The sequence below is a fragment of the Phoenix dactylifera genome, unplaced genomic scaffold (assembly GCF_009389715.1).
Source record: "Phoenix dactylifera cultivar Barhee BC4 unplaced genomic scaffold, palm_55x_up_171113_PBpolish2nd_filt_p 001577F, whole genome shotgun sequence".
Classification (NCBI taxonomy): domain Eukaryota; kingdom Viridiplantae; phylum Streptophyta; class Magnoliopsida; order Arecales; family Arecaceae; genus Phoenix; species Phoenix dactylifera.
In genome coordinates this window covers 49,232-60,497 of record NW_024068884.1, presented here as the reverse complement: position 1 = coordinate 60,497, position 11,266 = coordinate 49,232, and the positions used below count along the sequence as shown (strand labels likewise).

The window sequence follows — 11,266 nt, the reverse complement described above, 5'->3', positions numbered from 1 at the left end:
TAAAGAGGGGTTTAAAGGGAGCAAGAGGGGGATCGCTTCAATGGCGAGAGTATGGAGAGGGTTGTGATATTTCCTCAGCTCTCCCTTCTCCCCTCCATGCTCTTCCGAAGGGTCTTCACCTCCATCGCTAGATCCCAGCTCTCTACTCCTCTCTGGAGCTCGATTTCAGTCGCCATTCCCAGGTTCTCCACTCGGAATCGGCCGGAAATCCAAAGAAAGCGCTTCGGATCCCGTCTCATGGCTTCCGCCGCCAGAACCGGAGACGGCAGGCGGTCTCCCTTCGTTCCCTTGCCCCCTCCCGACGCGGATAAGGTCAGAACCTCTCCTATCTCCTTCGCCTGATTCCAAATAAAAGGCCAATTTTGTTCTCATTTCGATCAGTTGTAGCTCGTGTTATCTTGGGATCATATTTGCGTAGTATGTATGTTTTCTCCAGTTTCTTGCGATGAAAATTGAAACTTCGAGTAGATAAGGTTGGAGGCAAAACAAGCTAAGGTTTAGATATAGAAATTTTAAAAATTGTCGCTTACTTGCTGTCTCATGGGCTGGGTTATTTAGTAAAATCAGGACCCCCTCCTCTCTACTTCGCCTGATTCCAATGAACCAAATTTTTCTCTCATTTGGATCAGTTATAACTTCACGTTATTTTTGGTTTTATCTTTATATGTTCGCGTCCAGCTTCCTTCATGGAGCTGAAATTCGGAGGAGATATTGTTGGAAACAAAATAAGAATTTTAGATTCGATATCTATAGAACTTGAGAATATTGTTGCTTCATTGCTCTATCATGGGCCGCGTTAGCTAGGAGTAGGAGCCAAACAATTGGTAATTTTGAACATTGGAAGGGGATAGATATATAATCTTCCGTTTTCTGTTAGAAATGCGAAATCAGTTTGCTAATGTGGTTTGTTTATTAGATTTGTGTATGAGTTTGAAAGTTAAAACTGTTGCCGTCGTAGGAGGAAGCGTACATTGAAGACTTCATCCTCTGCTTTGGTAGTTACTGATAAAAGCTACAATCTTAATACTTGTCATGTTTTGAGTAAAATTAGTTTAACATTTAAGTCATGGATTGACACGTTACATCTATTTGTCATGTTTTGAGTAACATATCCAACCCTTCTATCTATATAATCTCTATTTTTTGACCATATTGGTCCGACAGGTATTTAATAGGCGAAAATGAGAATTTGTTAAATGAATGTTCCACTAACTTTAGATTTGCCCTCTCTTGACTATTTACTATTGTACCTTTGAAGTATTTTATATTTTCTTCTGTTGTGAAACTTATGTGGATCTATTGGCAGGCGGAATTGTACAGGGGCCTTGAAGCAGCAATAGGTTCATCTTTCAGTTCGGAGCCTTTGTCACCACCTCCTAATCCCCTAATAATTGTTATCAGTGGACCAAGTGGTGTCGGCAAGGATGCAGTTATCAAGGTAATATATCTCTGGCCATCACATATGCATTTATGTATGGGCATTCATCTATAATGCTTATAGATACACTTGTGCAACAACTCAACTCAATAAGCCATGATCCTAAACTAGTTGGGGTTGGCTACATAAATCTTTTTCCTTCTTTACGATTCATATTCATAAGATGTGATTATTGTTTTATGCTGGTCGTCAATCTGCCGCAACCCTCCCACTTTATTCATGTTTGGGACTGGCTGTGTACAAAGTATTATGCATTAAGCACAACATAGGCATAGTTCTTATAGATAAATTGGTGTAGTGAAACTAAAATTATTGTTGAGGCTTTAGTTTTTGTTTTTTCATTATTATTTCATGCAATGTTTGATTTCACAAAGGAGTGCAATTGCTTGAACTAACAATGGGCATAAAGAAAGTCATGCTCATGCAACAGTTTGTTACTCTGTGACTGAAACAAACAGTAGCAACCTTACTTTTGTCTTGTAGAAAGTGGTAACTGTTGATTTCTGAATTCAGAAATGAAACATAGTTACATAGGTGACCCTGTAGAGTCAGTGCACTGACTGTCAAGTCTATTTGGGTATTTGTTTGACATAAGTTATGTGACTGATATTGTGCAGTGACTAAAAGCTCATTTATTTGATTATGATATCTTTCAACTCTGGTTATCCAAATATTTTAATTGAACTTCTAAATACTATGACATTGAAATATTGCTTTTATAATATGTCCTTCCTATGCAAATCATGAAGGGGAAGAAATGTTGTTTTTCCTGGTCTTTTTAGGTCTCATCAGATGTTTCTGTGAAGAAAATTTTCTTCCTTCCACCAACAAGTTAGTTGCTGAATTATCAGCATTGTCTTCTTATCCATTATATCATGTTCTTTAGGTGTTAACCAAGGAAACTGAAATCAAGATTGCTAGATATGTTTAATGCTTGCTCATGATTTGTTTTGCAGAGGCTGCTAGAAGTTCGGCAACAAATTCACTTTGTTGTCACAGCCACCAGTCGAGCAAAACGACCAGGTGAAGTTGATGGCAAGGACTACTATTTTGTTACAAAAGAGGAATTTCTTTCAATGGTTGAAAGGAACGAGCTTTTAGAATATGCCCTTGTATATGGAGATTACAAAGGGATACCAAAACAGCAGGTATACTTCTATTTTATATGAAACTGGATGGAAGTAGACTTCTGCCCAACAAGATGCTTGCCAGAATTTACTCTCCCTAGACCATGGAGGAAAAGAAAAGGAGACCTTGGTCAGATACAACTTCAAATATACTCTTTTACTATCATTTAGATCTATTTGCAATTATCATATCTATTTGGGATAGAAAACGTATCTTTCTTTGTCAATTCTTCCGATCAAGGTCAGCCTATTCAAAAGATAATATCTCATCCTATTGGGTTGGAGGGTAGCAAATTGTCTTCACAGGCTTTTACATTATATAACATGGTTCTATTATGGCATTTCTCATGTTTGAGATCTGGCCTAAATTAAAATTAATTGCTTTGTTCGTTAGCAGAACATTTCCAGATTGTAAGTATGGTACTCTGTTCCTGTCATCTTTTTATGCAGTGAAAACTACAATAGCATTTTAAGTGTTTTCAATGTGTTGGTGGTTGTTATTCTGACCCTACTTATTGGTTACTCTAGTTGTGCGTTATTATATTGAAAATGTTGGAAATTATTTTGAAATTTATGATGTTAGGAGATTAGGAAGAAGAGGACCAAACTCCAAAGACCTTATTCAGAAATGTGACAGTTGTGTAGAAAATGAAATATCTTAACATTGTGATCTTTCGTGCCTAAAGGAAAGCAGATACGCTAATATTAACTAGGATCTCTGCAAACCTGACCATAAGGCTTTGCCAATACCTTGATGCACCTTTGAGAGTTTTTGTTTGGTTTGGCTCAATTTTATCACTACTCTCTTGTACACCTGACTCTTTAATTGTGATGCTGCACGCCGTCTATGTTAACTTTTTTAAATGTGATAGTTTGTAAATTTGGAAAGGAAATGTGACAATTAGCTGCTATGTTAATGATATTGTTTTGAATGGTACTAAAAGAATATTATCAAAGTGGATATAGATACCGTAGGTTTTAGCCAGTATTAGTGCTTTTGAGTCAACAAACTTCCCATACAAATTATGGTCTTTAAGAATTGGCTTTCTAATGGTGATTATTTACTTTTTTTATGCATTCATGTTCTCCCCATGGAAAAAGACTCCCTTTTTTCTTCTTCTAGTAAATCCTTTCTAGTAAATATAAAAAGAATCTATAATCTGAAGAAGTTGTTAGATTTTTAACAAATCATTGTAAGTTGTGCATGTTTTTCAGATCGTGTTAGTGCAACCTTTCAATTGGCAACATATTTTGTGAAATATAATATAGAAATACATATATCTTGGAGTCTTTAGAGGCTGAAGTGTTCGGCATTTTGCGACACATAGAAGCTTAGCACCTATAAGATGTTTCTAAGTAACCCTATTTGGAGATACATTTATTAACCTTTCCCAGAATCTAATTTATATGACATGATTGTGGGGAATGTTATGTATATGATACCCAAACACGAGTAACTAATAACAATATGGATCGAGCAAGGAATCAAATATATCACTTGTACTTCATGATATTAGACATGAATATGAATTTTCAGTATCCTTAGCAACATTGATACACTTTTGATGAAAAAAAATAGAACAAAATTCTCTATTTTTAAAGATATTAACAAATACAAAATATTAACAGTTCATTTGGTTAGATGTAATCTTGTATGGGAATATTGTCAAATTTCCAACAATGCACTTGAATAAACAATTCAAGTAACGATATTTTTTTTGGTTCAGTGTATTTGTTGACTATTTATAACCCACTTACATGAACTATTTCAAATACTGAAATATATTTATTTACGTAAGTTAATAAATATTTTTAAATTAATTATACATATATTAGAAAATATATTTCTTATTACAAATTAATTTTAGTATAGTTTTGGTATATTAGCAAATATATTAATCAGAAATTTTATAGATATATTTATTAATAAATAAATATATTAATTCTTAATAAATTCCATGTTAGATTATTAATAATTAAAATTAGTATTTATTAATAAATATATTCATATATTAATTATATTATTATTTATAAATAATAATCTTATTATTTTAATATATTTGCAATAATAAAGTAATTTGTTATATCAATTATAATAAATAATTAACAAATATATTGATAATAGTAATAAATAAAATATATAGTTAATATATTTATTAAAATGAGTATTTTGATCTGATATATTAAAATTAATTTATTAATATATAATAATCAATATATTAGTATAATACATTAATATAATATATATTAATATAATTAATATAACATTAATATAATATAAGTAGAGGCATTTTTGTCAAGAAACGGCAATTTCAGATTATTTCCGCTCGGTAATCTAACGTGGAAAAAAAATACTATCCCTGGTGGTATTTGTTTTACCTTCTCTCTCGAATAAAATAGGCATGTGACCCACCATTTATTTTACCATTTCTCTTATCCTCTTGTTGTACCAAACATGGTAATTTGACATAGGATTTATTTTTCTATACCAGATTATCCCCAACCAAACGTCTAAGAACAGATCAAAATTAAATGGAATGAATCAGGATCTTGTTGGATTGCCCTTGCATTTAAAACAGCCATACTTGTTGACTACATATAATCTTTATTGACTTTAAGAAACTATATGCCGACTTAAGTGAGGTCGATAAACAGTTTGCCGACTTAATTTCGAAATTTTGAAAAAAAATAGGGTTCATCCCCTATTTTGAAACGAAATAGGGGCGGCTCTTGCCAACAAGATGAGGGCTTTCAAGCCCTCCCTCCCTCTCTCTCTCTCTCTTTCTCCCTGCCTCTCCATTTCGAATTAATGGGTTGAACTGTGCCAGTGCCCGATCGGTCTGATTCGGTACATCCCGAACTAGCCAGTTCAGCATGGTTAAACACTAAATTGCATTTATGGAAGAAAGCTTTAGTTGACAAGGACTTAATCAGAAAAAAAGAGTATATTGCATGTAAGTTTAGTGAAGATAGAAATGAAGATGAGGCTCTAATTCAAGTCGATGGGCAAGAGATATCATAATATGGTTTGTTTTATTATTTGAAATATGGCATGCAAAATAATGGAGAGATATATAAGCCATGTGATAAAATTAAACTAGTTGAATGAAGTGGAGAGGTGTTTCTAGGTTATTATATGATCAACACATACCTTGGTGGTTTAAGGGAAACTTTATAGAACTAACAATGAGGTTTGCCATGTTGTATGGTTCAAAATGTTAGCGAACAGTCTCTAGGAGATGAGGTTGAGTGCAGCGTAATTGAGAATGTTAAAATGGATGTGTGGTAAAACTAGAAGAATAGAGTGAAAAATTAGCATATTAGAGGAGTTGTTGGAGTTGCAAAAATTATAGACAAAGTGATGGAGAATTGGCCAAGATGATACGGACATGTATAACAAAGATCAAAAAGGGCTTTAGTAAGGAAAGATACTGTAGTTTGTGTTGAAGGATGTAGGAGAGGGAGAGAAGACCCAAGGTAAATTGGATGAAGGAATCTTTAAAATTCCAAAAATAATTGTAGAATCAACTAATAATAATTGAATCCCTAAGGTTGTTGGGTCCCACCAACACGCCTCTCCCATCCTAAAAAATCTAACCTATACAGCAACACGATTGAGTGCATAACCAGCCTATGTGACATATACTTTGACCTCATATATATGTAATATATGTATATATTTATGCACATATATGTATAACATAACAGGGTCTGCTGAACCGACCTGTACCGGTCGGTTTAGCCCGAACCGGACCGGTACCGACTGGAACCGGTCCGGTTCCAGTGTGTAAATCGGTTCCGACCCATATTGGGTCGGAACCGATGGTTTCGAGCACCATACCGGTGCGAACCGAAGCGGTTCGCACCGGTACATGCTCGAACCGGTGCGAACCGAAGCGGTTCGCACCGGTACATGCTCGAACCGGTGCGAACCGAAGCGGTTCGCACCGGTACATGCTCGAACCGGTGCGAACCGCTCGGTTCGCACCGGTACATGCTCGAACCGGTGCGAACCGAGCCGGTTCGCACCGGTTCGGTGCTGGCAATGAGGGTGCCAGCGCTGTGGCACTATGATAGTGCCACAGCGCTGGTTCAAAGTGCCTCTGGCAGAGGCACTTTCAAAGTGCCACAGTGTGGCACTTTCAGGCACTTTGAAAGTGCCACACTGTGGCACTTTGAAAGTGCCGTTTTGTGCGGCACTTTGAGCTTTCAAAGTGCCGTTTTATGCGGCACTTTGAAAGCGGGAGGTTTAAATTGCCGCTTTGTGCGGCAATGCGACCGAAAGTGCCGCTTTGTGCGGCACTTTGCGCGGCACTTCGAAAGTGCCGCGCTGTGGCTCACAGTGGCACTTTTCTCGAAGTGCCGCGCTGTGGCTCACAGTGGCACTTTTCAAAGTGCCACAGTGACCCAACGGTTGGCTATAAAAGCCAACCGAATGCTGAAGGCTGAAGCCACAAGTGCATCAGCTTAAGTGAAGGAAAGGCAAAGAGAAAGGAGGAAAAGAAGAGAAAGGAAAAGACAAAGGCATGAAAAAAATTAGAAAGGTCGGAGAGCGTCGTTTTTCTTGAAGAAAAATCCAGCAAAAACAAAATAAGGTAAAATTTCCCTACATTGTTTTTTTAATATTTCATTTAAATTGCTTAAAAAAATTAAGTCAAAAATTGCCAAAAATTAGGAAATGATTCAATGATTCCATTTCGTTTTGAAATTTTTATATGTTGTTGATATATAATTTAATTTAATTGCCAAAAATTAGGAAATGATTCAATGATTCAATGACATTAACTATTTTTTTTACAGAATTTATATAATTTATAATTTAATTAATACATTTAAAAATTAATTTTTAATTAAAAAAAATAAAAATTGAAAAAAATTAATGTGGTCGTAGGAATGGAGCCATCAAGGAGAGGGCAATCCCAAGAGCGTAATATTGGCTGGGAGCATGGGAAGATGCTCGGTGAACGTCACCAGTTTCAGTGCAATTATTGCCACAAGTGCTTCAAAGGAGGAGGAGTAACCAGATTAAAGCAGCACTTAGCCGGTAATTCTCGTGAGATATCTGCATGCTCGGAGTGCCCACCGACCATCCGTCAGCTGATGAGGAAAAACCTCGCTGAGATCAAAGCAGCCAAGGAGAGGGCTGCCAAGCAGAAAGCGGAGGTGGAACGCCAAGCTGCAGAAGCACCTTCCTATCACTTTATGGAGTCACAGGAGGCCGAGGGTCCAGATGAGGAGGAGGCACAGATCCAGGCTGCCATGCGGGCGAGTCTGGATGATCGATGGCAGCAGGAGGAGGTGGCGAGGCATCGGGCTCGATTTGGGCCCTCGTTTTTTGAGTCGGGCGCCGGTTCTGGTGGAAGCAGACAAGATCCAGAGTTTCAAAGGACAACATCAGTCAGGGAGGGCGAGGGCAGAGGACGTAGCCGGATTGCATCTATCCTGGGTGGTTTTGGTAGCCGAAAGAAGTCTTCCGGAGGGATTCCACCAGGTGCGTCAATCCATGATGTAGATCCGCATGCCTTCCCAGAAGAGATTCGAAGCAGCAAAGAGTAGACACAATGTGGAAGAAGGAGAAGAAGAAGGATAAGTGGCGAGCTATTGGATCCTGGTTCCACTTCAGCCACATTCCAGCAAATGCTGCAGACAATACATACTACAAGTCTGCCATTTCTGCCATACAGACTGCCGGTCCCGGTGTTGATCCTCCAGGTCCGAGGGACATCTACGGTGAGCTTCTTGACAACAATAAGGAAGAGCTAGAGAATTGGATTGGTTCATATAAAAGCAAGTGACCCACATATGGGCTCACTCTGATGTGTGATGGTTGGACCGGTCCGACAAAGCGGGCCATCATCAATTTTCTGACATACTATGATATGAAGACCTTCTTCCACAAGTCAGTTGATGCTTCGGATAAGGTGCACAACGCCTCATACATCCTCAGACTTATGGAGGAGGTGATTGATCAGATTGGAGAGGAGAATATCGTGCAGGTCGTCACTGATAACGGACCGCAATATAAGTTGGCCGGGCAGGTCTTGATGGAGCGGCGACCACAAATTTTTTGGACCCCATGTGCTGCACATTGCTTCGACCTCATCCTGATGGATATTGGAAAGATCCGTAGGGTGCAACATACGGTGGAGATAGCCCAACGCATCACCAGGTATATTTATAGCCATACTTGGGTTCTTTCATTAATGAGAAGGTATGCAGGGGGAGAAATTCTTAGACCAGGAGTCACACGGTTTGCTACGAATTACATTGCACTTGATAGCCTTATCGAGAAAAAAGGAGCCCTACGTCAGCTGTTTGTTAGTCCCGAGTGGCAGGAAAGTAGATATGCCCAGGCCGGCACTGAAGGAAGCAGGATGGAAGACTTGGTAAGCAGGCAGTCATTCTGGCAGCGGGCCAATGCGATAGTCAAGGCTATCAAACCATTATATGAAGTGCTGCGGGCCGTGAATAGCGAGAGGTATCCCCAGATGGGCTTTTTGTATCACATGATGGAGAAGGCAAAGGCTCAGATCATGGAGGCAGATGTAGCCCATGCCCAGGAGTACATCGACATCATTGAGCGGCGGTGGGGAGCCCAAATGGGTAGGGAATTGCATCTAGCAGGTAAGCGATAATATTGATAATTATACTGATTGATATATTTGTATAGTTATACTAAGATGGTGTCATCTATGTGCAGCATACTATCTGAATCCCCGGTTTCAGTACGAGAGTGGAATTGGTATGGATGATGAACTTCTTCATGCTCTGCGTAATGTTATTTATAAGATGGAGCCTGATCCAGAAGTCGCCGCGTTATGTATAGAAGAGGTAACTATGATTTAGTAACATATGTAAATATATCAGATCTTATATTATTGACATACTACAACAAGCTTCTTTCCACAGACCAAATTATTTAGAGAGGGTAGCCACAGCTTTGGACAGCGACCAGCTGTCGTGAGCAAGACAACTATGAATTCAGGTACAATACAAATCTGCAAGACATTTTTGCATCTGAATTATCTTCAACTATGAGGCCATCATATATATAAAATGTAATTATCTTCAATATTTTTGCAGCTGAATGGTGGATTCATTTTGGCGGATCCGCAAAAAATCTTAAGCGGATAGCTATCCGGATTCTCTCCCAAACGGTCTCCTCGACTGGCTGTGAGCGCAACTGGTCCACCTTCGGCCTCATCCACAGCAAACAAAGGAACCGTTTGATACAAAAGCGCCTCAACGACTTAGTTTATGTGCACTACAATCTACGGTTGAGGCTAAAATGCATTCAAGAGGAAGTGGAGCTCAAGTATGCAGATCCCATCTATAGAACTTTTACAGATGATGATGATAATCCTATGCTCGACTGGCTTGCGGCCCAGCAGCAGGAGCCCGAGCTTGATGAGCCGGGATCACCTCGACGACCAGCCAGTATCATAGCCACCGAGGCTATGGTCGATCCACAGCAATGGGCTGAGCGCAACATTCCACGCACTCCTACAGCTGATATGACGTGGCTAGAGGGGAGCCAGTCACCGCATGACTGGTCCGATGCTCCCGTTCAGAGAGATGATCCTCTCATGCGAGGACGAGGACGAGGACGCTCTACTACCCAGTCGACTCGATCAGGAGGGCGTCAATCCCAACAAACAAGAAAAGGAAAGGAAAGGGCCCCAATGGAGAGTGTCGAGGAGGAGACTTGGACCAGCAGCGATGAAGATTCTGGTGGTGATGGATTTACTAGCCATGGAGGAAGTGGAGGACAGTATGGTACTAGTTATGAGACACAGCCGGAGGGAGGTTTTCGATACACCGGTGAGTCTCAGTTTACACATGCTACACAAGATACGGACCACGGTAGGCCGTCTGATATAGGCCGGTCAGATACCATTGCATATCGAAGAAGAGCTCCTCGAGGTCGTTCAAGAGGCCAGGATGCAGCTGGAGATGACCTTCCATATGGAGTCGAATCCATTGATGTATCAAGTTCCGAGTCTTCCTATTATCCGCGGCCTCAGCCAGCCTATGGATATGGTGCATCAGAGTCATCTTCCGGTAGCTACTATCCTGCGCAGCCCGGAGGATCTTACGGATCGGATTTTAGTGCCGGCATATTCGGATGGGCCCCTTATCAAGACACCTCTCAGAGCCAGAGCTTCAGCGAGAGATCCGAGAGTTCTTATGATCCAACGCGCATTCCTCGAGGATTGAGCATACAAGACTACAATGCCGCTTGGTTAGAGGGATGGGTTGATCTGCCTCCATATTATGCTGATGATCCAGATATTGACGAGAAGCATCGCAATTCGACCCGATTTTAGATATTCGAGAGTGATTTAAACGTATGTAATTGATTGTATCTTAATTTGAAATTCTTTTATGTTCTTCATCTCATTATTTGAATCATTTGGAAGTAATAAGTTGCATCATCTAGTTTTAACCTTAAATCTAAACATAAAAACATCCAAAAAACTCCAAAAAAAAAAAAAACGACGATGGGTCGCTAAATGTACTCTATCGGTACGGTATCGGTTCGGCTCGGTTCGGCAACGGTACCGTACCGATACCGGAGCCGACCGGTACGTCGGTACGATCGGTACCGCGAACCTTGATATTATGTATATATATGTGTGTGTGTATATTGTGATGTCATAAGAGAAGTTTTGGAGCCAAAATTTGTTGTAGTTGTAAGGCA

General features: G+C 39.6%; 2 protein-coding genes across 5 annotated transcripts in view; both read left to right on the top strand.

Annotated features, from left to right (window-relative positions):
- The window catches only part of LOC103713860 (guanylate kinase 2, chloroplastic/mitochondrial), a 29,476-nt gene continuing 18,210 nt past the window's right edge, over nucleotides 1-11,266 (top strand). For 2 of the 4 annotated variants that reach the window (XR_605116.4, XM_008800909.4), the window contains exons 1-3: nucleotides 2-312; nucleotides 1,307-1,438; nucleotides 2,395-2,586. Coding sequence is in view for 2 of the 4 variants with exons in the window: in XM_008800909.4 (XP_008799131.1) it covers nucleotides 52-312; nucleotides 1,307-1,438; nucleotides 2,395-2,586 (585 nt within the window). In the remaining 2 variants the exon portion in view is untranslated. Of the gene's footprint in view, nucleotides 313-1,306; nucleotides 1,439-2,394; nucleotides 2,587-11,266 lie in introns of all 4 variants that reach the window. The other 2 variants (XR_005510009.1, XM_008800908.4) reach the window with 2 other exon arrangements.
- On the top strand, nucleotides 8,367-10,778 carry LOC120108832. Its single transcript, XM_039122563.1, has 3 exons — nucleotides 8,367-9,189; nucleotides 9,266-9,396; nucleotides 9,475-10,778. The coding sequence occupies exons 1-3, from the start codon at nucleotides 8,382-8,384 to the stop codon at nucleotides 9,601-9,603; spliced, it is 1,068 nt and encodes a 355-aa protein (XP_038978491.1). The 5' UTR covers nucleotides 8,367-8,381; the 3' UTR covers nucleotides 9,604-10,778.

Bases quoted from the DNA above. Each gene is read 5' to 3' on its own strand.
- LOC120108832 (XM_039122563.1), top strand. From the start codon at position 8,382: ATGTGTGATGGTTGGACCGGTCCGACAAAGCGGGCCATCATCAATTTT. The intron at 9,190-9,265 runs GTAAGCGATAAT...ATCTATGTGCAG, and splicing joins TAGGGAATTGCATCTAGCAG to CATACTATCTGAATCCCCGG. The intron at 9,397-9,474 runs GTAACTATGATT...TTCTTTCCACAG, and splicing joins CCGCGTTATGTATAGAAGAG to ACCAAATTATTTAGAGAGGG.